We start from the raw sequence: 23,046 nt of genomic DNA, 5'->3' as shown, positions 1-23,046 counted from the left end.
TCCTTCTCTCTCTTTGCCTCTCGTTCCCTGCGTCTGTATATATATATATATATATATATACCCACCCCCAAGCGCGCTTAGGTGTGCGTTGTGGGTATCAGGCTTGGGTTACTCTATCACAGCGAGTTGGTGCCTCAGGCAGCTGCTCTGCTGTTTTGTAGCAGCAGGACAGTGGCGCGTGCTGCTTCTTTGCTGCTGCAAGAAGCGCTCGGCGGCGTTAGTGCTGCCTCTGCTGCTGGTCGGCTGCAGGAATGTCTGGATAGCTCGCTGCTGCTGTGCATACACCGCGCTGCAGTAGACGTCACAGCAGCAGAATGCCTATCCCTTGGCAGCGACAACAGCAGCTCGAAGCTGCTGCACTTGCAGGAGGAAGGAGCAGCGCCTGTTGCTGCACTGCTGCTCTCGCCATTTACCCCAGTAGACCCTGCCGCTGTCTCCGCATTTGTTGCTTTTTTCACGAAAAGGGGAAGCTCCAGAGTACGTTACTGTTGCTACTGTTGCAGGTATCAGCTGTCCTGTTTGCGGTTGTTGACACTGGATCCTCATCACCGCAGACGGCTTTGGCAGCTCTGTTGATGATTTCGTGTTTGCTGCTGCTGCTGCTGCTGTGTAGGGTTCACCCACGGACATTCAACTCGGCCTTGTGGCCCAGCTGAGGCGGTTCAGCAGCGTGGAGGCTCTTGCTTGTCTCGCTGCCCGTCTCCCGCCTGCAGCAGCAGAGACTGCCGGCTCATCTGCGGCAGGAGAAGAACCTGATACACGTGTTGCTGCATGGATAGGCAGTCTGCCGCCTTCGCTAGCTGCGGTTGCAGCAGATGCAGCAATCGCCCCGTGGTTGCAACAGACCCCCGTAGGATTGCTGCCGCTGCTGCCTGCTGTATTGGCCGCGCTGCTGCACTTGAGGCTTGTTGCTGATGTGCTGCTATCGATCATTCTGAAGCCGTCAGAGGCAGCCGATGCAGCAGCTGCTCTAAAAGGGGTGGCCGTTGACTGTGGTGCTGCTGTTGATATATTGTTGCACTCACCGCAACAGCAGCAACGGCAGCAGCAGCACCGTCAGGTCGCTGCTCTAACTGCGGCTTTCTGTGGGTGCTTTGCCTCAAAACTGAGATCTGTTCTCTTGCAGGGCTTCCATGTCATGAATGCAGCTGAAGGCGGCAGCGACGCTGCTGCTGTACAAGAGGATATAGACAGCCACGAGTGCGGCGACTCTGGCACAAAAGGCGTCAAGCAGCAGCATCAGCAAAAGAGAGGTTGGGAGCTCATGCGACAGCGTGGCCGTCGGAGCAGCAGCAGCAGTAGCAGGAGCAGCAGCAACAGCAAAATTCCGCCGTCGCGCAAAGGTGGAGTGGTTGACTGCGGCGCTGCAGCAGCTTTGCCCACTGCTGGAGCTGCCCCTGGACCTTCTGTAACAGCAGCAGCAACAGCAAAGAAGAGCCCCATGTCAATTCGCCGCAACAAACGCAGCACCGCTCCGCTGCCTCCCGCAATCTTAGAGGAGAAGGCTGCGTGGCGGCTGTTTGCTGCTGCTGCTTCTTCGCAGCGCCATGCTGTAGCCACACTGGGAAGGCTATGGTTGAACATTGTCTTACAGGGAGATTCGTCAGAGGGAGCAGCAGCAGAAAATCCAGAAGCAGCAACGGCAAGCGAAGAGACGCGCGCTAGCCTTATAAGGGAGATGGTGAATGAAGTAGTTTCCTGCGGCAATGACTTGAGCTGCGCTGAGAGGGGGGATCTTGCACCATCGCCCCTGCATCGCGGCGCTCGGAGCCGCAAACGCCTGCAGCAGCAGCTGCAGCAGCAGCAACAGCAGCAGCAACAAAGATTCCCGCCCACGTGGCGACGAAGGAAGCGCAGGAGGTTTGGGGTGCGCAAGGGAGAGGACCCCCGAGACTCTGACTGGGCGAGAGATGTGGAGACATCAGAGCCGACGGCGGAATCGGATGAAGACTTCACGGACAACTAAAGCTGCCCTCCTCTTTATCCCTCCCTCTGGCAATTCCCTGTCTCCTAGTTGTCTGCCTTGGCCTCTTTTGGTTCCCCGCTTTGTCTCCCGGTTCCCCTCGGCTTTCTTGTCGCTCTCGTAGCACGTGCCCGCCATTATGTTGATCTGTATGGATATTGGGTTTTTTGGGCTTTTTGCTTTGTCTGCATCTCTGGGTAGATTGCCTGCTTCTCACCCAGGTGTCCTTCGTTGCCTCCTCTCTCCGCACGTATCTTTCTTCACCTCTTCTTGGGCTTTTGCTGTGACTGCACTGCCCCGTCGCCAGCCCGCGCAAGGCAACGAATAGCCATTCTCCCCCCCCTCTCGTTTTGTGGCTCCATTTTTTTGGTTTTTCACTCTCTCTTTGTCTCGAGCATACTTGCTACCACCCCTTGCCAGCAACTGCTCTGTTTGTCTGCGCTTTGGAGCGAACACGGAAATGCGAACCGAGCCGTTGGGGCCCTACAAGTGAAAAATATCTGCACTGAAGCAACAGACGGAAAATCCTCCGCGTCCAACAACGAGCACCCACGCAGCAGTTCCCTTCCAAGAGCCGCAGTGCACAACCACCTGCAGCAGCACTGCAACAGCTGCAGCAGTTGGATGCCTTCATGCAACTGTCTGCAGGAGATACTGCTACCTTCCCCGTACCCGCAAGGACTATCGTTGCACACTGTGGTGCACCGAAACTCAAACAAAAGGCGCTATTTGTACACTAACATAATACTGCGACGCTGTTAAATAGACTGGCGGAGCAAAAAATGATTACAGCTGCAGCAGCAGTCTCTCGCTCCTGCAGCGGCTGCAGCCTCCTGCTCATCCCACACGCGAGTGTGCGCAACAGCTAATCAGCCAGCCACAGCTGCAGCGGCACTGTGCAGGCAACCAGTTCTAAAAAGCTAGCCGGCTAGCTACGGCCAAACCAGCTGCGTGCCTGAGGCACGGCAAACGAAAGGCACGGACTGCTGCAGCAGCGTGAGCAGCTGCTGCTTCTAATAAGTTAGCTAACGGTGGATAGCAGCAGCTCTGCCCCAGCTAGCTAGCTGGCTAGCAAGCCAACCAACTGCAGTTCATCTAGTTTGTGCCGCTCCGTACTCAAGGGCAGGAGGAGGCAAGATCTCACATGCCTCTCATTGCCCATCCTCTTGCTGCTGTTCCTGCAGGCAGTGGTTCGCGCGAAACAGCAGACGGACATTGCCGTCTGATGCAGAGGCCGCCAATAGCCCCCGGTGGTACCTGCGCAGCAAACAAGCAGGGAAAGGGGGCAGCAACAGAGCTGCAGCACGGCCGTGGGCACTCCCGACACCTGGACAAGCAAAAGCAGCAGCTGGTAGAACGAAAGCTTCACAGCTTTAGCGCGCGTAGCCATAGCGCCACCGGCAACTGCTGCAAAAATACAAGGGACAGCAGCAGCAATCAAAGCCGCACCAAATGGTAGCAGCAGCAGCAAAATCCACCGACGTACCAAAGCCGTTGCAGAACGGGCTTCTGCAGAGACCGTCCCGTCCCAGCAACCTGCACACAGCACCGCAATTAAGTCACCTGCACCACCAGAAGCAAGTGAAGATGCAGCTTCTGCATCAAGACATGCAGCAGCAAGAGCAGCTATATAGATCACCTGCACCCAGCGAAGAGGCAGCAACTCCAAGCCGCTTTCTCCAATGCACCACGAGACCAAGCAACAGCTGAAGCTGCGACTGGGCAATAGCACCATTAGTTTAGATCCCCAGTCAAGGACTGCGTCGGCTAATGAGCGCTCTTCCTGTTGCTGCTGTTGTCGTTGCTGTGACAAGAGGAGAGCGAGAGGGAGGCTGGCCTGGAGGGACCACCAGATGCCACTAACACAGCCACCTTCTGCTACTCCTGCTTGTGCGGCTGCTTGTGCTGCTGCTTGTGCTGCTGCTGCTGCTGCGGTTGGAGAGCCTCCTTCTTCATCCGCCTGAGGCTTCTCCGTTTCTGGCTGTCTTCTTGCTGCTGGTGTTGCTACTGCTGTTGTTGCTGCTGCTGTCGCGGCGGCGAGCTGACATGTCGAGGCCCGGCACCCGCAAAGGAAAGAAGGACATACGGTGGCATCTCCGTTTCGCTGCTCGTGAAGTAGCCGCTGTTGCTCGAGTCGCGCTGCCGCATTTGCTGCTGCTGCACATGCAGCCGCATCTGCTGCGGCTGCACTTGCTGCTGCTGCTGCTACTGTTGCACGTCCTTGATGAACTGCATCAGCCATCAAGCCGGAAAGAGATGAAGCAGCACGGGCTTGCTGATCCTGCCGTCTACGAGGTGGTTGCGTTCTGTAGCCTTGGTGCAGTCTTCCTTTGCTGTAGGAAAGATCTTGTTGCTGCCAGAAGTGGACATGCGTGGTAGTTACTGCCAGGCAGCACAGTTGCTGCTGCTGCTGCTGCTGCTGCTGTTGGTGCTGCTCGCATTTGCGCGGCTGAATAAGGAGCTTCCCCAGGCCCACTGCAAGCGTGCGGGAGCTGCCTCCCCACAACGTCCCTATGCAGACACCGGTATGTTGCTGAAAGAGCAGCAGCGGCCAAGAAGCAACGGACTCCATCGAGTCAACTGCTGCTGTTGCTGCTTTCGTTGCGTTCGCTTCTGCCCTTGTTACATCTGTTGCTGCTTCTGTCGTACGTGCTGCTGCACGTGCCTCGTGAGACTTCGCTGCGTTCATGTTCCTGCTGCAGCATGGGCCCCACATATCCGCAGCAGCACTGGGTTCTGCAGCAGCAGCAGCTGGAAGAGGCGCTCTGTTGTAGGTAGCATTTGTAGAGATTCGCCACCACCGATGCAGTGTGCTGCTGCTCCTGTTTCTGCTGCTCTCCTTGGTGCTGCTGCGGGGCAGAGGTGTGTCTCTCCACCCCTCCGGATGCACCGCCATCACCACCAGGCGTTCTGCTGCTGCAGACGACAAGCAGCAGACAGGTAACTGGGCCTCTAAAGCGAGCTGAATTGGGCTAATGCTATTGCCTGTGCTACTGCTGCCTCTGCCGCCGTGAGGCTGCTGCAGCTTGGCAGGCTCCCCCCGCCATTTCCGTGCTGCTTGATCGCGACAGTGCTGCAGCTGCAGCTGCTGCATTGCCGCTGTGTGTCCTGGCAAAAGGGCAAGCTGCTTCTGCTGCTGCAGCTGCTGCTGATGCTGCAGAAAGCACCGAACCGAAGGCGGCATCCGGTAAACTGCAGCAAGGCGGCAGTTCTCGAGAAAAAATGCGGCAGCGAGGCCGCCACCCAGTCCAGCAAGAAGGGCGTTGTTCCCAACGAGCAACAAGCAGGTGGGTGTTTGCTGCAAACTGCATACAGAAGCAGCAGCTGGAATAAAATCAGCAGAGGACGGAGTGCATGCGGCAGTCGCTGCCCCAGTCATTGTTGCACCTCGAGATGACCTGCTTGGTGGTGTTTCTCTTGCCTCGGTCTCTTCGGGTGAGCCTGCAACGGAGACTCCGCAATGAGAATTCCGCCGTTTTGAAGCAGCAGCGCTCGAGAGGCTGTAAGAATCAAAAGCATCAGAATCTGCCCCAGCAGGAACAGCCGTTGTCTGCAGCGTTATAAGGAGCCGCAGGGTTCTTCCCGCGAAGACCCGAAGGGCCCCGTCTACGCAGCCAACCACCAAGAGGGGGCCCCTGGGTGTAGGGGAGGCGAAGCAACAGCAACAGGCTGCAGTAGGCAAGTGTTTGCTGCTGCTGCACACTCCAGTCAGTGTGCTGCAGCGCAGCAGCAACTTCTCGCTGCAAACCACTATGCCTCCAGCCCCAGGTAGTAGCACCTGCCGCCTCGCCCTAGGGTCTGTCCATGCTCTGGGGCCCCACTGCTGCAACAGCTTCCCTGCTGCTAAACGTGCGAGCTCTGCAGCCGCTGCTGCTGCTGCAGACACCGGAGAAGCGACAGTTGCCGCTGCTGCTGCTGCTTCCTCCTCATCTACATAAACACCCAGCAGTGGGGGCCTTGCTGCCTCGGGATAATCCATGAAAGGACAAAAGCAACGGACGCAGCCAACGCCTTTGTATGTAGACCTACATGAGCTTTCCCTTCTCAAGTGGCCCCCTCCCCTGGTGCCCCCCGATGAAGGCTCGCCACACGGATCCCTCATTTGCCACACAGCTGTAACAGCCGAGGCAGCAGTAGCAGCAGACGCTGCTGCATCGTTAGTAGGTCATCCAGTGTGTTGGCGATGCGTCTTTTTCTGGCACTGCTGCTCTTGCTGCTGACGCTAGGGATGCAACGGGATGCAACGGGCGAGATGCTCCTACTCGCAAGCCCCCTGCAGAAATCCTAACGCTGCCTTGCTGTCATGGGGCTGATGGTGCTGCCGTCCCTTCTGATTCGCTGTTCCTGCAGCCCTAGTTGTTGCTTCTGCTGCTGTCCTAGTTGCTGATACTGTTGTAGCTGGGGCGCCTGTCTGAGTCCCCCTGCTGGGTGCTGTCAGCTGTGTGCTTGCATTGCCCTCTACCGTCCACACGAGGGGATTGAGTCCCGAATGTAAATATACACCGCATGGGTCTTTAACAGATAGCCTCTAGTAGCGGGAACACCCCCAGAAAGGGGAGCAGCTGCTGTAGTGTGACCACCGAAGACGACAACTCTGCAGCTGCTAGCTAGTGTCCTTTCTGTATATACCATATTATTATTGATTGCTGGCCGGTAAAACCGAGTGCTTGCCGCTCTCTCGCCTGCCAGCAATTGCCGTTGTTGAACCCTTCCTCCCGGTGGGCCTCAGTTGAACCGGCGGGCCCCCCAGCCCTGTTGCTGTAGCAGCGAAGCAGTGGCTGTACCGTGGGTGCAAGTGTTTTTCAAAGTATTTGATCTATCTAGTTTGCGTATAAAGTAAACATCCCCGATTCATTTTCATGAGCAGGCTAAATAGCCACAGCAAGCGTATTATTCCAGGTCAGCAATCGGTCACAGGTGGCGTTCCCCTTGCGCAAGTTGTGGTACGGCGACTGCTGAAGGGCCCCTATATCTTGTAAAGGTGGCTGAAAGATATTGAAAACAAACGCTTATTTCAGGAGGAACGGCAGGTGGAACTGTGAACAGTGAAGTGAGTGTCCTCAGTCGACGGTAAGCCGCCTGAGAGCCAAAAATAGTAAAGTGTTCGAAGTGTTCTCCAAAAGGCTGCTCCCGGCAGGCTGTGCATAGCAAAGAGGCGCTAAGGCCTGTAGCTGATACGGAGAGCAGACACTCCGTCAGAGTTGCAGAACGCCTAGAAGCAACACTTGCAACAGAGCTCCCCCCAGTTGGCGCTAACACCGTGAGATAGGCAGGTGTATAACACTCACCTGGCTCTAAGCAGCCTCAACTCGGGTCTTCGACTTTAGCAATGGACCGTCATGAGCAGCAAGAAACCAAAAAAATACTTCGGAAAAAACTGCTCAGAAGTTTTTTCTTTGGGGGGGGATCTCCCCCAAGAGGCTCCAGGCGTCCTGGGAACAGCAGCCCAAGGGCCTGCAGTTGTACGGAGAGGAAGCAGCCTGGTATGAGTTGCAGCACTGTACCCTGCAACTCATGGCAGGTGCAAGGCAACGCCACGGACGCAAGTCTGTCGTTCTCGTCAACCGACGAAAATATATTTTCAATCCCGCAGACGTACCACGCTCTGTAGATGCATCGCATTTCACGTACTACAGACGACTTTGTCCGCCAACAGCCAAGGAGCTACGCTGCAGGAAAGTGTTGGCCGTGAGCGCAAACCTTGCTGCGAGTTAATGCGCTGCCCTGCAAGCATTACTTCCCCCTCGTGAGGCCGAGGACCAGAGGAGCATGTGCACTCAAGTGTCGCCCTTCATGGCAGCGTTGTGGTTTTGCTGAAAATCTGGTTTTCCCTCTGCAGCGTAGATGCAACTCTTCGGCACTTCCAAGGGAAACGATGCGACGTCCTCCGAGTGAGCGTTTAGAGCAGCAAGTCCATTACATCTTTAAAACTCACATGCAAAACTTGACCGAGCGATCTATGCGCACAAAGTTGACAATTCCTTGCACAGTGAGTATCATGGCTTGCCAGCTTCAACCTGCTTGCTACAGTTCACGCTCCGGCGCACTGGCGCCTGCGTCAAGGGTCCACCTGGTGCATTTTCTATTCTTTCGAGGCCCTCAATTACCAGCGATAATGTCATGCATCGTCCTCGTCCCTTTCCTTCTACCCACCCCCCACATCGACCACATCGAAATTCATAAAGCAACAACATATCTCGTTGCATTACAATCCTTTTTCTGGCTGGTTTGGCATTCAATAAAACGCCAGACAAGGCCATGTCAACAGAGGCCTGAACTGCGACAAATAACTGCCTGAGCACCGCACGAAATCCCCGCCAAACCATGGTTCAGTGCGATGCCCTGGGAAATAGTTAAGCAAGATACAACGCACTTTAACGGTAATTTCCCTTCAACAAGACAGGAGCAACACGAGCGCAAAATCGCAACACCTGGGACGGCGGAGAATCCAAGAATCTCCCATCGTCAGCTTGCTTCAACTGGTTTTATGTTTTGCAGTACCTTCCCGCTAGGCAACTTTCTTTCCTTAAGACAAGCGGTCCCTTGTGCGTATCTTAGAAGGGTATACTACTGTTCGCTGATATCCCGAAATGAGGATTGGTTATCCCATATGGCTCAGTTTGGACGGAGCAAACGCCATAGTGCAATTCAGCCAAATTGGTCTTCTTCGTGGAGGCAATCACCTGTACGTGTGTAATATGCAGCTTCCTCTTAAATGGTCCGTTTTGATGTGGAATCCGCAAGAAATCAGCACATATCGTCTTCTCTCCACGGATTGTATGGATTAGCGCGAAAAACAGTTGGGGCGCTCCGACTACAGAAAATTTCTCGTTTCAGTTGAACGACTGTGCATGCATCAGGACGCGCCCCAGTTGCGAATACCTCTAACGCCGCAAGCAACTTATGAGAGAGCGAATGGCGATTCAAACGAGCCCGCTGCGCTGAGGGAATGTCCAACAGCTTCGCCGCAAGAAAAGGCCACCACTCTTCCTTCTTCATTGGTGCACCAACCAGTTCGCAAATGGACCACAAACCATCCGCCAAGAGAAAACGGCGCGTGAGTGGCTCAGCGAGTTGAGACGGTAAGAGAGCTTTCTCAAGAACCTTGTCCACACCAAATGCACACTGGACGAGTTTCTCGGCCAAGATAATCAATTGCTGGAGGTCTTCATGTTCAAGTTTTGACTTGCGTAGCAGGACCCGAACCGGCGTCAGTACTTCGGAAAGCGGTTTCAAACGAGGGAAGCCTCGCGCTCTCCTAAAATCGAACGGCTCCATATGTTTTCGTTGACCGACCCTCGGTAGGCTATAGAAGGGGTGATGTAATGGATCCGGGCAGTTGCCCGCCACCTTAGCAAACAAATCACAGCTACACGGAACACAAAGAAGACGATGGCAAGCGCCAAGGAACGGCCACGCAGTATGACGCGTAGGAACTCCTATTGATAATGCAGTTAAAGCCAATAAGAGGAGAAGCAAGAAGAGTAAAGGACTCGCAGAACAGCCTGTTAAAGATTTGCTTGCTGAAGGTGCAGCGCAGCCACTCGATGAGAGAGCAGCAGCGCCTGCTGTCCACTCACCTTTGGTGTCTGTGCATGCATGGAAGGCTGAGAGGTATTAGGAGGGCTGGGGGGCGGTGCAGCAGCGGCATATGAATGTTCCTGGAAAAAGCAACACCGCAGAAAAAAACAACTGTAGCCGAAACTCGACAACAAGGGATACCCACGACGGCGAGAAAAGCAATTCGAGGTAAAGACAAACACGCCGTAGATGCAGCAATCCAGTAAAACATACAGGACAATGTGTTATTCAATACATTGGCGCTAAATCCAGTAGGGATCCAACTGCATGCAAGTCTCGTGAATCCTGAAAAGTGCTGTCCCACCGCAGGGATCCGAAACTTCTCCGGTGATTCTGATCCGCTCCTCTTTTCTGCAAAGCCAACCGCAGGAATCCTGGCAGCCCCGCAAATCCTGAGTTACCCAAAAAAAAAGCGGGGTATTATCGCGTGCCCTCTTGCATATGGTAGTGACTGACCTTCTTCCTGTTCCGTAGTGGCAGAGGCCACACTGTAAGCCGGTGAACTGTCTTCCCTCTCATCATGCTGTACTGTATCACCGAACGTCTCCCTGTCTATGGCCGAGAGCGACGTCGAGGACGGATCTAGAAAGAAGTCCACGAACCACTCTTCAATGGCTGGTGGCGAGCCCACGAAAATGTCTAGCCAGTCAGGCCCAGCAGATTCAGCGTCCTCTGAGGTCTCTACTTCCGGTACTCCACCTTCGGCAGACAGGTATGGACTGAAGGGAGATTCCATAAGCAGTGCGTGAGTGCTGGAGGGAAAAGGCTCCGAAGCCAAAGGTGATGGGGCATCCTCGATGCCTTGACCTTTACTTGTAGTGTCCTGTCCATATTCTCTCCATGGCCTCTTTGCTCGTTTCCCTTCCTCGACTGCGGCACCCCTGCTATGGTTCCTTTTCCTTCGTCCACTGGTCAGTCCTGAGCGTGATCCGTCCAAGATAGTTACGGGCTGCGAGGGCTCCATGTTCTCTTCCTCGCCCTCTGTGTTCCGTGAGGCCAGCAAGTCCTGGCACTCGTCTTCGCTTCTATCATCACTGGACGAAAGCCGACGGATAATTGGAGCCTTCCATTTCCTCATGCTCCTGGGAAGGAGGCAAACGTAGACTGTCAGAACAGCCGACAAAACAACTATAATGGCAATGCTAATTGTAATTGTCAGGTGGGGTCTTCTGCCAAAAGTATTGGGAGAAGCGAAGCTCCCAGGGTAGCCAGCGTTGTCCAGAGGCCAGGCTGATCTCTGTGCTTGGTCATCACGCTGGTCCACGAAAAAGTGAGGCTCCCGAGCCCATGAGACTAGTTGCATTTCACAGCCACCCTGAGTACGTTACAAATTCTAAGCTAAGCGGATTCATAAAAAAGCTGTGGACAACATGGCAGGAGTCGAAGAACCAGCCCGGCACTCGACCGAGTGAAATAGCGTCAATGATATTCGCTTGGCTTAATTCAAGGATAAAAAGCACGGAAAATGCTAATTTTAAGCCATTTTGTGCTATACTTCGCCTGATTAGACCACTGCGCCTGTCCTGATTTATCGAGTTGCTGCTGAACCACTAACGCGAGTGTCCATGTTGTTAACCGGGAACGAGCTCGGAGAAAGCCCCCCCGGACCTCCGCCCCACGAAAGGCAGATGCTCTCTCTTCGCCTCCACGCGTGACCACTTTCCTATAAAATCACCTTAGGTGCATTCGCAAATATATCTCATACACGTTTGAAAAAATGACTGTTCTCACTGCGAAATCCGGTTGTCCTCAGGTGGTCGCTTCCCACAACGTAGCTTATCGAGCATCAACCCATCACAAATAATTCCCCAGCTTGCATTCATAAACCTCTAATAACTCCTCCATTTCTACAAAATTGACGATTTCTTGCTGTTCAATTCATAAAAATAGAAAAAGAATTGAAGTGCCCTGTTGCCGTTATGCTCGGCGTGCAAAGTATGGTCAAGGCTCGATGGTCTCATCACCGAATGCACGCCCATCCGTGGCGCCCGCCATTATCTAAACTTGAGTTATTACATAATATTATCTATCCATGTTGTTTTATCATTTGTTTCATAACTTAAACTTTAGATGTTATGCTGTGCGGGCCGAGGCAAGTCGCACCACTGAAATTGAAATGCCTATTACTACAACTTCACCAGAATCACCATGAACCTCGCCGTGCTCACACCAGGTGACGGCTCTATATCTGCTTTTTGAGTTCAGACTTCTGTGTTGTTTACCCTTGGCTACAGGTATCAGTTGAATCCGTGCTTCGTCGCTAAGGCTCCGTTTGTGCATGCTTGGTGTTGCACGGGCTGTCTACAGTCTCAGCGCCGACAGCAAAAGTGGGTTTGGTTGCGCTTGTATGTGAAGATACCTTGCAGCGTTAGTTGCAACTCGGTGCACTGCAACTCACGTCAGGCCGCCTCCTCTTCCCCAAACCCAGTTCCTTGAGCCGCTATGCCAAGAACGTATGGGGACTGGAGGGGATCAGTTGATTTTTAAGAACTCTTGCCCACATTCTTTTTAGTTCGATTCCAGCTCACGATGGCGCTGCGCCCTCCCGTTGCATTTGGTGTCGTATTGCTCATCTGGAAAGGTTCAAGCAGCGAAACCTACCCCCGACAGCAAGACGGCTAGGTGTGTATCAGTGAGTGGTGCCAAAGTGCTTCGAAAAACCTTCCAAAGAAGTTATACTCACTCCCAAAATCTTTATCAAAATTTCATCCCCTTTCTCCTTTTGCGTAGTGGTGATTCACCAGGACCTGCTGTCTGGTGAAGAAATGAGCAACGGCTGGGAGACTCATCGCGCTCAAACCAGTTCAATACCTATAACCCATCCAGTGGAAAGTGGCTTAACAGGAAAAAGGATTCGTGAAGAATGCCCTCGCCATTGCTGAGCGTCCAGGTATGACGGGCGTCGACAGTGGAGGTGTTCCTTGCTCTCCAGCAGTGTATTTTCGTCTCTATAATGCACCCCGAGACCGGAGACATACAATTGCTATTGACATCTTCCTTTTCAGAGTGGGGAGCACAACAATGGTGTTTATACATTAGCAAGGGCACACCTTGTCCTAAGTGCATCAGGGCTTTAGAAACCTCCCAGCATGCGCTGCGATGTAGACTTATTCCCGGCACGGCAAGGGGACGGGCTATGACAGATTCGATAAAACTCAGGCAAGAAAGCTATGGAGCGAGCGCTACATCGCGAGTACTGTAGCGCTCTGTCCTTGGTGAAGAGAAGCTTAACGGTAGACTGGGAGCTCCTACATGAATGGTTCGGCAGGGCTATTCCCCCGAGGTAAGCAACTGTTCACCGGCTAGGCCGCGGAAGGGGAACTAAGGGAGGATATGATTGACCTTGCAAGATATGAAATATTTCAGAGGAAAAAGCCACTTCCACTGCGCTCGCTGAGAAGGAGTAGAACGGGTGTGGAAATGACCCAGATATAAAGCCTGTGGATACTGGCGCTCTGAATGCCAATTTCGCTCAGAAAAATCTAAGAAATAGCGACTGACACTGTACTAAAGAGCCAGGTTGGTGTACCGACCGGCGCATCTGTTTCTTTTGCACTATCTAATGCCACATCATCATTCGAAGTTGCAGACGCATGAGAAGAGCGAAGGAACTGGAGAAGCAAGACCTCTAGCAGCGCTGCCGGGGGAACAGGCAAGCGGTAAGGGAAACGCTGTGGCCCTCAGGCAGCGTGCGACGCTGATGAAGCCGAAAGGGGTGGCAGTGGAGGCGCCCGCCGTTCCGCCCCGAGATACATTCGTGTTTATCGAAGTTCGCATAAATATTCAGGAGCTTCTAGGTACAGAATGAGAAGCACATCTGATGTCTGGTGCTACAGCGAGGAGTACAACCTACCTGTGCATTGGTTGGCGGAGTCTATATGACTAAGCCTTGTGGATGGCGGACAAGACATGAGAATCGACAAGGCTATGGGTGAAAAATACGAGACCAATTCAGTGGGGCATATTAGCATGATATGGGGCTTCCATGTTGGACCAGTTCATCACGACCTAGTCCTGGGCATGCCGTCGACGACTCAGCGAAGGCCGCAGATGCGGCCTTCCCAGTTTTCGGCCAGGCTTCCCATAAAGTTGGGATAATGTATATTAGTGGTGGGGGTTCATAGTATGGCTATCCTAGGAAGGAAGGCAATTGGTAACTGACTGGGCCACGGGGAAGCAGCCAGGCAGTGAAATTCTTGAGCTAGCCGAGGTAATGGAAGATTGGTGAATCAAAGGGGTGAAAGTGAAATTTTCGCTGAGAGGTGAAAAATCGATTTAGAAGTATCCTATATAAAGTGCCTATGGATGTTGGGTCTGTGTTCACCGTTGGAGTTCTGCCTACCAAGGAGCGAGACTTCCCAATATGCTGTTCTATGAATAGCTTCCCTTGCTCCACAATAGTGGCCCCTTTTACCGAATTTGGAGTAAAGCAACATTTTAAGGCTCATCAAAAAGCTTAAATGGTCCGGATGCGCTCCGGAGTAACTGTATCATTGCTTAGGTTTAGCTATTACTCTCCTGTCTCCTAAAAAAGGATTTGAATACGAAAATGCATTTCCACAGAGTTAAGAGGAGTCCCTCCATTGCCCGTGCATCTGAACGCTTCATATTTGAACGATCGGCAGGGATGGAGGCTCTCTTAATGAGGCGTTTTTACCGTAAAGAGATATTCCACTGGGTGAGTTGCGGGCAGTGCGCTCGTTCCAATTCGACAAGGCGAGCAGGCGTTGGTCGCCTCCCCACTGGAGGACAAACCTTGGTATTTATCCAGTATGTCAGAGAAGAAAAGGGATGAATTTTGATGAATTATTGCAGAAGGCATCGAAAGGCTATTCCCTACTTTTCCCGCATAGCGCTGCCACAGCTAACCAGTGCAACTCTCCAAGCAGCCCAGAGCGGGTGGTGGGGGTTGGCTGCTCTCGCCTGCCATGACGAACTACGCGTTTCTGCCAAGTAAAACAATAGTCCATCTTAACCGAAGACACCCATGAAATGCAGAAGAGTCAAACAGATTTAGAGAGGTGCCCCCACAACAGCAACTGACCTTTAGTGTCCAGCGTGTCGTTGAGTTGCAACGCAACTTGCTGCAACTGCAAGGCAACCCCACATACATGCTCCTAACACTGTACCATAGTCTCTGTGATAGAGATGCGCCTAACTCTACTTCCCCTCTGAGCCCAGGACTTCGGGACACGGGACGCGATGCCGACTACTTCGTTAAAACTCCTTTGACCTATTGCCACTCTCGAGGATCCACCCAAATGGCCAAGTACTTTAGTTACGAGCACTGTGTGTGTGTGTGTGTGTGCGTGTGTGGGCAACTGTTTAAGACTTCCTTGTCCCTCAGTAGGCTTGCTTGCAAGTAGCAGAAACATGTACCAACCGCAGACAGGGCCTTGCTCAGGCCCGCTTCCGATGCATGCACTAACATTGTCAGTAGTTTTGAACACTAGCTTAGAACTCAGTAGGCAACCTGCAAGCAATTGCAAATATAAGTTCAAATTTCAGGCGGGCCACGCTCCAAACAGGGTACGGCACAGGGTGGGGCCCGCAGTTCGTGCTGTCCACCTCACCTTTCGTGTGTCCGCTGCGGAGACAAAATGGCATTGATCTAGACTTCAAATACTTTATCTGCACGATTTGCCGCGGGTGAGCAGAGACAAGAAGCCCCATAAGAAAGAAAGACAGCCTAGATGCGGCCGGGGCTGCTGCGCATGCACGCCGCTTTACTGGCTGACGGCAGCGGCTGGTGTCGTGGGTGGGTCTCGTTGATGGTCCGTCGGGTTTTATGTTTTGTAGTAGCAGGAGAGTTCTTGTGCATTACAAGAGCGTACTATTTTCTTCCTCTTGAGCCTGCTGCTGTCTCTCCTTTTTTCCGCCACCCCACACAAGTCCGAGTCCATAAGGAACCCTGCAACGGCATCCACGGGAAATTTGCGACATTTTCTCCACTTTGGCGTTTGCAGCGGTTTATTTAGTTATTTTTGGTTTCCACACGGAGGACGTATTCTGCGCAGGCACTACACCAGCGGGTTCGCCAGCCTCCGTCAAGAGCCACACCGGACCGCAGCAGCGGCAACAGCAGCCGCAGCAGCAGCACTTTAGCAGCGGCTTCAGGGAAGTATAGGCGAAGCCGGGTGTGCATGCGCCTGGCTGTTGATCGTGAAGTGACGATGGGGCCGACTGAGGAGAACTTGGCGCTTGTGCGCCGGATGTCCTTCTTCTGGGAACCGCACATGGCCGTTCCTGTCATTCAGTGGCTGCGTTCTCAGCAGGTGGGTGGTGCATTTTGTATGCTTGCGTTCTTTGTTCGTTTGGCCGAAGTAGCCTGTGGTTCTTTTCTCGCTGTTTCGCCCTCCATGCTTGGTGGCATTAATGCTTTGGGGAGCAGTTGGCGCTTAGCATGCATTTCACATTTACTACCCTTCACCGCCGAAGCTATCTCGACAGAGTTTCTGCAGGTGGCGTTTGCTCAATATAAGGCAGACGTTCCCTGCTGCACAGCGCCGGAGGGAGCCAGCAGTGATCGGCGTCATCTGGAGAAACCCTTAGCATTTGGATTGTGCATCACTTGTTGCTGCAGTTGCTGGAAGAGAGTAGCTCCGACGCTCTGTTAGAGTCCATCCTACCGAAGACCCCAGAGGGTATTGCCCAGCGTTTGCGGGAACTCGTACAGCAGCAGGGAGGAAAAGCAGAGGAGCCCGAGGAGCAGCTGCAGCAGTGGGAGCAGCAGAGTGCTGCCTTGGAAGAAGCGCTGCAGGCGTTCAAAGGGGAACAACAGAGGAAGATAGGAAACCAACTAGAGAGAAAAAGACTTCGAGATATCCTGCAATGGCATTACCAGGTCGGGCATCCTCAAGTCTGCAGCAGCAGTCAATTTGCCCCCTTTTCTGGCAGGTGTTTCTATTGCATCCCCTGTGCCTGCTGCGGGTGGTGGTGCTTCTACAGAACAGGGAGGAGGGTAGCACGACTCCGAATTTGGCGGAGATCCCGCGGGTGGAGATGGTGCCTGTGCGTCTGGCCCGCGTGGCCTTTTCCTTGGGGGACTACAAGAAGGCGCTGCACCACTTGGACTTCTACCTCAACACACTCTCCGAGCTTACCAGTGACAGTCAGCCCCACCCTTCATGTGTTGAGTCTTAACTGTTTTGAACGGTTCCCGGGGGGTGCACATTAGCATCCCGCTACTCGCGCTGGCCCTTCACTGGCCCCTTGCTGGGGACGTGACTGAGATGGGCGGTCAGCAGGCGGGCTAGCTGCAAGTGATGGCAGCTAGGCAACCGCTACCTGTGGCTATCCAGTGGCTGGAGGCTCCATTTGTTCGTCGCTCTTCACATACAAGACATGAGTGCAAGTGCCAATGCTGCTGTTGCGGCTTCAGGTGGCGACATGCAGACCCCCGTGTCGTGTGTTTGGGGCATTTGCTGCTGCATTTTGCTGTTGACGCTTTCTGAGCCCGCTGGAGATATTCCGAAGGGCCAGCAGTCCAATGCAGAGAGCGAGGAAGCGCTTTTGCAGCAGCTCCAGGACGGAGAGGACGGAAAGGACAAGGCCCTTGGCGCAATAGAAGCCCACGGTGTTAGTTTCTTTCCTCTCTTGCTGCTGCTTCTGACGCTTGTTCCGTTTCTCCCACCAGTGAAGCTGCCGCTGCTGCAGGACAAGGGTCATCAGCTGCGGCCGATGGGAGCAAACGGGAATTCCATAGTTGCTGCGGCTGCTGTGGTGTTGGTCCTGCAGGCTGCACGGTGCATCCTGCGTCTTGCTGAAATTTTGGATCAGTCCCAGGCGGCCGCATTAAAGGCAGCGGCGGGTATAGGGCCGGAGACTCCGTTGAGCAAGATATTTTCCCGGGAGCAGCAGCTGCAACAAAGGGCGTGGCTCCTGCACTGGGCTATGTGGCTTCTGCTGCGTTACTTCCTCCTCCTGACATACGCCAAAGGACAGTCCTGCCGAAACCAGGCTTGGTCGGCACTCCTGGATTGGGTCGTTCAGGAGCGGTGAGCTGCTGCTGCTGCTGCTGCTGCTGTTGCCGATGGGGTGGAGCGTCGCTCTGGCTGCTGCTGGATTTTGCTCTTCCTCTGGCGATGAAGGCGGGTTTGCTATGCACGCCTTTAGGAGCGAATTTGTTGGGGGCTAGGGACAGTGGCTGCAGCTGTATATGGCTGCACTTCTTTGAAGGCTGTTTCCTTCCCTATTGTGTACGCGACAGCCCTTTGTTTGGCTATCTCTGCCTGTCTCAGGAACCTCACATGCGTGCACTTGCTTTGTCCTCACTTGCTGCGGTACTACGCCGTTTACGCCATAATGAATCGCAAGAGGAAAGACCACTTTCAGGCCATTGTGGGGGTAAGGGAATGCGCAGACGAGCAGAGAGGGCCAATAGTTGCAAGCAACAGACGAGCGAGCAGCGTGCGGGAAGAAGCTAGGAGGCACCTTTAAATAGAGAGGTGTATTTGTTAGGCATGTATCTTGTTGTTCTTTTAAAGTCGTTTTTATTATTTTTCCTGTGCATCCACCGTTTGTCGTTGGTCAGGCCATTGGCCACACAAAAAATAAATACACGGACGCCTTCACATCGCTGCTGGAGGCTCTTTTCCTTGACTTCAACTTTGACGAGGCGCAGAAGCACATCACCAGCATCTCAGAAGTGGGTTTGGTCTTCTCTATGCGCTTTTCTGTAATTATTATTCTCTTTGCACGTCTACTGTTCACGCCCTCGCTCTTGTTGTCTCCCTCTCTCTCCCTGCTGCCTCTCTTCGCTGGCAGTTGCCCCGTAGACGCGCCATCTGTTTTTATCGCCGTTGGAAGGAGGCAAGCGCTCGTTTCGTTCGTCCGATTGTTGTTCCCTGTGCCTTGTTCTTCTGGTGGGCGGGCTAGGTGTTTAGTGCTGGGGGCCCAGGGTGTTTTGGCTTGTCTGCAGTTGTGTGAGACGGACTTCTTCCTGGAGCCGCTGAAGGGCGCAGTAAACGAACACGCTCGTCTGCTCATCTTCGAGACATACTGCCGCATCCACAAGCGAATTAATGTCGAGTGAGCTGGCTAGCTTTTTCCTCTCGTTTCCTCCTTTTTGTCTCCCCGGCGCGTCTCATGTCCTTCTTTTTTGTCTTTTTATGAGTTCGCCAGCTCACCTGTGCTGTCCATTGGGTGTAGTCTCCGCAGCTCAGCAATGTCTGCCTGTTTCCACTTGGTGCTCCGTTCAGTTTATCACCGTGCGTCTGTGTGAGTGAAAACGGACGTCTTCACCTGAGGGCATTGCCCCTTCCTCTGCACTGTCTTTCCTCCGCAGGATGATCGCCAAGAAGGTCAACATGGTGCCTGAGGCTGCAGAACGCTGGATTGTCAATCTTATTCTTCATGCGAGGCTGGGTTAGTGCCGCTGCCGTGCTTTGTGTTTAGCGCTGTCTGGTTTCGTTGCTGTTGCTACTAGGCGGGTTCAGCTGCGTGTGCATGAGGTGCTGTTGCTGGTGTTCGACTTGCTGCTATTGCAGAGGCGCGCATCGACAGCGAAAAAAATCGTGTACAGATGGCAGGGGCCCCCCCTAGTCTGTACCAGTTGGTGACTGACAAGACCCGCAACTTGGGCATGCGCACGAGTTTGCTTATTCAGAACCTTGGGAGGCCCGGCTACAACAAAGATGAGGAGTCCAATGCAGTCCGAGGTTCGGAATCGTCTCGCATCTAGAGTCTCCATGGTCTTGCTTGTGTTTGAGCGTTTGTGTAGGTGCGTGGTTCTTGTTTCATATTCTTATTCGGTCCTTAGCCTTTGTGACTTCGGCGTCGGTCTTGCAGGGGGTGGCAGAGGCAGAGGAAGAGGCCGCGGATGGGTTCGAGGTGGAGGAGATGCGGGCAGGGACGGGTTCTACAGGGGCCAGGAGTCATCCAGCGTGGTTACGTCGGGGTTTAACTTCAGAGGCGGTCGAGGGGCCTTTAGAGGAGCTTCGCAAGGGGGCCTCGAGACCCGCAAGATATCGCCCCTGACGGGTTCAGCATTCATGGTTAGTCGATCAACAGCATCAAGGAACCCTACACACACCAGAGAGCTTAGGGCATTGCAATGCAATTGACAATGGTATAGGCAGCGCAAAGGCTTTCAGCAAGAAGGGCATTTGAACGAGTTAGGAAAGATGGTTTATGCGAGGCAGGGTGGCAGGTGCAGAGAAGCAGAACGACGGTTGCAGGGGCCATCCGACTGCAAGGATCCCGGCGGTGTTATGTGAATGTATTTGTCCTCAGGACTAAACATTTGTTCTCTTCCGACAAGTTCACCGCCGGAAGCACAGAGGCTGCCTGCACCGGAACAGTCGTAGTAGCCATGGTTGTAGCAGCTGCTGCTTAGTGGTGAAGGCTGCGGCGTTTGAAGGAGCTGCAGCAGCAGCACAATAGTTGCAGCGGGCTGAGGTATTTGCTTCGCGTTAATGCGAGGAATTTAGCTGGGATAAAATTGGGTTTTCTTGAAAGAGCAAAGTTTATATTCTGGAGCATTGTGGTTTGTGCATCGTCTGCTCGAACGTAGAAACGCTGCCTCGGCTTATTGGGCGGGAGATAGCAGGAGGCTGACGGAGACAGCGACGGCCTGTGTTAAGGGAAGGGATTGGGGGTATTTGTTGCAATGGCTACTGAAGGCTGGGGGGTCAACATGTTTAAGACAAAAACAACACAACACCAGAGAGACCCAGGATATACGAGCCCAAGCACAAGCCTGCCTAGTGTTTAGCTAGTGTCCGACAGAAATAGCATGATAAGTAGCAGAGACGACTCGCCGCGTCCCTCTTGCATTGCCCAACTGCTGGCTGTAGCTAGGAGCGCGCAGAGACTTCAGCACAGTTGCATAGTTTGTAGACTCGATGCATTGACAAAGGGTGTCTCTCCTCGGTGGCAGGCATTTCCGCCCATTAGCTTTTCAAATGAAGCAATATTGACAACCCGTTGGCTAGGCCACAAACAGGACGCCTGAGACTGGCGCCAGATGCCGAGGGATAACTGCCTTTGGTGCACTGATGCGTACGTATGGCGGGGCAAGGACTGCTGCTATTCCTTGTGTGTAGGCACAGGAGAAAATACAAACTTCACTAAAAATTGTAGTTTGTCAGGTGAAGTGACGGAATTTGAAAGGCAACTGCTGTGACAATATATAACCAACTCCAGCAGCGCCAGCAGTTGCTTTTGGCACTGCACCAACCGAGCTCACTACCAGACATATGCACCTGTTTCTGTCTCGTCCGGTGAATATATTGCATCCGTGCAGCAGCGTGTCCGTACTTTGCTGTTGGCACGCCGCACGTCTCCGCAGTCTACTGCAGCAGCAACGGCAGCAACAGCAGCAGCAACTCCTTCAGTCGTGGGCTCTGCCTGTGATATCTGCGGCACTTCGGCATTGCCCGCAGCCACACCTGCTGCGGCTGCTGCTGCTGCTGCTCTGGCTGCGGGTCGAACCGGTCTGAAGGGCCATTTTAGCAGTCCGTAGGTGTCTCTCAGGAATTCCAGCTGCTGTGGCTCGTACGGAAAGCGCGGCACCTCCTGCTGCAGCACCGACGGGAAGTGGGGGACGGGGACGCAGTCCCTTGAGAAGTCACACCGACCCCCAACCCCTTTTGGATCGATACGCTGCATTAGCCAACGCAGCTCTCTATCCCTCTGCAGCAAAGCCTGAGTCAACAACAGCAGCGGCTGCAACAACCTCACCGCTAAAAGCCACGATCTATCCGCACGCGTGCGGCACGTAGATGTACTGTAGTTCGTTCGCGGCGCTTGAAGCTGGCGCTGCTGATGCGCTTTCTGCTTCTGTTGCTTACCTTGACCTCTGGCAAGCGATATAGCTCCGGGGGCACAAAATACGCGTCTGCAGGAGGGTGCTCCGGATCCTTCTCCACCAGCAGGTCTGCCCAAAGCAGCAGCAGCCGCGGGGTGCTAGAGGCCTCACGGAGCAGGCAGCATTCTGCTGTCCTTAGACGACCAAAGCGTTGCAGCAGCAAATCCAGCAGGTGCAGACGGGTTGAGAGGACCACCATGTCACGATGAGCAGCAGACTTAAAGGTGTACGGTTGCCTTGCAGTTGCCGTTGCTCCTTCTGTTTGCAATGCGTCGGCTGCGGTTGCTGTGGCGCTGCAGCGGATGGAAGCACCAACATGAGAGAAACTGCTGCTACGACGGGGAAGGGGAGGCAACGGATTCCTCATCAGCGCGTGCTGCTGCTGTCGCTGTTGCTGCATCCATTCCACAGGCCTTGCTGCTGCGCGCTGAGTCTGCTGGTGCAGAGAAGCCCATAGTAGGCGCTGCGCTCGTCGGCCTCTGACTGCTTGGAATCTGCCATGCCCCGCATAGGTCGGAGGAGAAATCATGGCAGACCTGCTGCTTCGCGTGGTCCTGCTGCAAGTACAGCTTGGCCGGGATTGTACTGCGTCCTTCCGTAGTTTGCTGCAATTGGCTGGCGTGCGCAAGGTCCAGTTGGCTGCAATTGGGGCTGCTCCAGGGGAACCCGTAACGAAACGGAGCCTTTCTTGAGTGTCTGGGCCCCTATACATTAGATGAAATTGGTAATTGTCTCATCATGGGAAGTTGTGCATGCAAAACTTCAGGAGGTGCAGCCACCGGCAGTATATTGCTACTGCTGCAAGACAGGGCAGGTTGCATGCACTTAGCCAGTTGTGTTCGTGTAGATGTAACTCTAGTATAGATGCGTCAAACATCCAACTGGAACAATATGATTGGAGTTTTCATGTCGTCCCACCAGCGTTTGGCGACAGGTGAGGCGTTGAGCATTAGGGGGCCTTGGGATGGGGGAGCGCGCCGAGCCTCGCGCAAAAGCCGTCGTCAGTGCTGAGCTAAGAACCCAGTGGTAGAAATTCATATAAACAAGTTCCTTAGGTGCCGTTGATTCGGACACTGTGTGCGATGCATCTCCTCTCGTTTGGACATCTAGAGTGGGCTGGGCCCCATGGGTAGCACGGTATGCCTTAGATGTGTATGTATATTCCTCCTTCCGTGCTGTCTGTATGATGATGGGTAAGTACATAAGAAGGGAGCTTGTCATCGCAAAAACCCAGGCCTTAATGCCGCTGTGACCAGGATTGTTGAAGAGTGGAGGCAGCTCAGCTGCTTTTCGGAACGGTCACATGTATGTTGACTGCGCTGCAGCAGGCGACGCTTTTTTTTGGGCGGCCATGGAATGCACTAACAGCAAACCCCACCTACACAATTGGGCGGCCTGGTACACAGCATTAATTGGTCACGGGGGAGCATTTTTGATAAAAATCGGCAGCTGTTCTCTCTGAAATCTTAACGGGGAAATTCAGCCCTGTTCTCTAGTACAGGGGGGATTTATCAGGGGATCTGTCCCCCCGGCGGGGAGGCCACTAAGTGCTGGGCTCCTCGCCGCATTGCTATGAAGGCATCCCATCCAGCTGAAAACGTCATTGCAGTGGAAACGATTTGTGAGGAATGCCTCCGCCGTAGCTGGCCGTCCAGATATATGAGGCGCCTTGATGACGGGGTGGGGGGGGGTG

The 23,046-nt window shown here is 53.7% G+C and overlaps 5 protein-coding genes across 5 annotated transcripts; 2 read left to right on the top strand and 3 right to left on the bottom strand.

Annotated features, from left to right (window-relative positions):
- Window positions 1–613: 613 nt before the first annotated feature.
- On the top strand, window positions 614–1,966 carry EAH_00041930 (hypothetical protein; the record flags this gene model as incomplete). The annotated part of the gene is made up of 1 exon (XM_013391775.1): window positions 614–1,966. A coding segment is annotated over one exon (1,353 nt), but the record flags the coding sequence as incomplete, so codon positions are not given.
- A 1,148-nt stretch (window positions 1,967–3,114) lies between these two features.
- EAH_00041920 (hypothetical protein, conserved) lies at window positions 3,115–6,065 on the bottom strand (the record flags this gene model as incomplete). Its single annotated transcript, XM_013391774.1, has 2 exons — window positions 3,115–3,290; window positions 3,413–6,065. The coding sequence occupies 2 exons, from the start codon at window positions 6,063–6,065 to the stop codon at window positions 3,115–3,117; spliced, it is 2,829 nt and encodes a 942-aa protein (XP_013247228.1).
- A 2,645-nt stretch (window positions 6,066–8,710) lies between these two features.
- On the bottom strand, window positions 8,711–10,847 carry EAH_00041910 (hypothetical protein, conserved; the record flags this gene model as incomplete). Its single annotated transcript, XM_013391773.1, has 4 exons — window positions 8,711–9,332; window positions 9,544–9,624; window positions 9,849–9,936; window positions 10,001–10,847. The coding sequence occupies 4 exons, from the start codon at window positions 10,845–10,847 to the stop codon at window positions 8,711–8,713; spliced, it is 1,638 nt and encodes a 545-aa protein (XP_013247227.1).
- Window positions 10,848–15,717: 4,870 nt separating this feature from the next.
- Window positions 15,718–19,522, top strand: EAH_00041900 (proteasome PCI domain-containing protein, putative; the record flags this gene model as incomplete). The annotated part of the gene is made up of 10 exons (XM_013391772.1): window positions 15,718–15,819; window positions 16,128–16,388; window positions 16,493–16,655; window positions 16,926–17,541; window positions 17,785–17,890; window positions 18,078–18,191; window positions 18,465–18,574; window positions 18,831–18,910; window positions 19,033–19,203; window positions 19,266–19,522. The coding sequence occupies 10 exons, from the start codon at window positions 15,718–15,720 to the stop codon at window positions 19,520–19,522; spliced, it is 1,980 nt and encodes a 659-aa protein (XP_013247226.1).
- Window positions 19,523–20,731: 1,209 nt separating this feature from the next.
- EAH_00041890 (hypothetical protein, conserved) lies at window positions 20,732–21,882 on the bottom strand (the record flags this gene model as incomplete). Its single annotated transcript, XM_013391771.1, has 2 exons — window positions 20,732–21,190; window positions 21,337–21,882. 2 exons carry the CDS (start codon window positions 21,880–21,882, stop codon window positions 20,732–20,734), a joined length of 1,005 nt encoding a protein of 334 aa, XP_013247225.1.
- Window positions 21,883–23,046: the final 1,164 nt, after the last annotated feature.

The sequence above is a fragment of the Eimeria acervulina genome, genomic scaffold (assembly GCF_000499425.1).
Source record: "Eimeria acervulina Houghton genomic scaffold, Eah_scaff536, whole genome shotgun sequence".
Taxonomy (NCBI): domain Eukaryota; phylum Apicomplexa; class Conoidasida; order Eucoccidiorida; family Eimeriidae; genus Eimeria; species Eimeria acervulina.
Note: the sequence above shows the minus strand (reverse complement) of the source record. Positions and strands in the feature narration are given on the sequence as shown.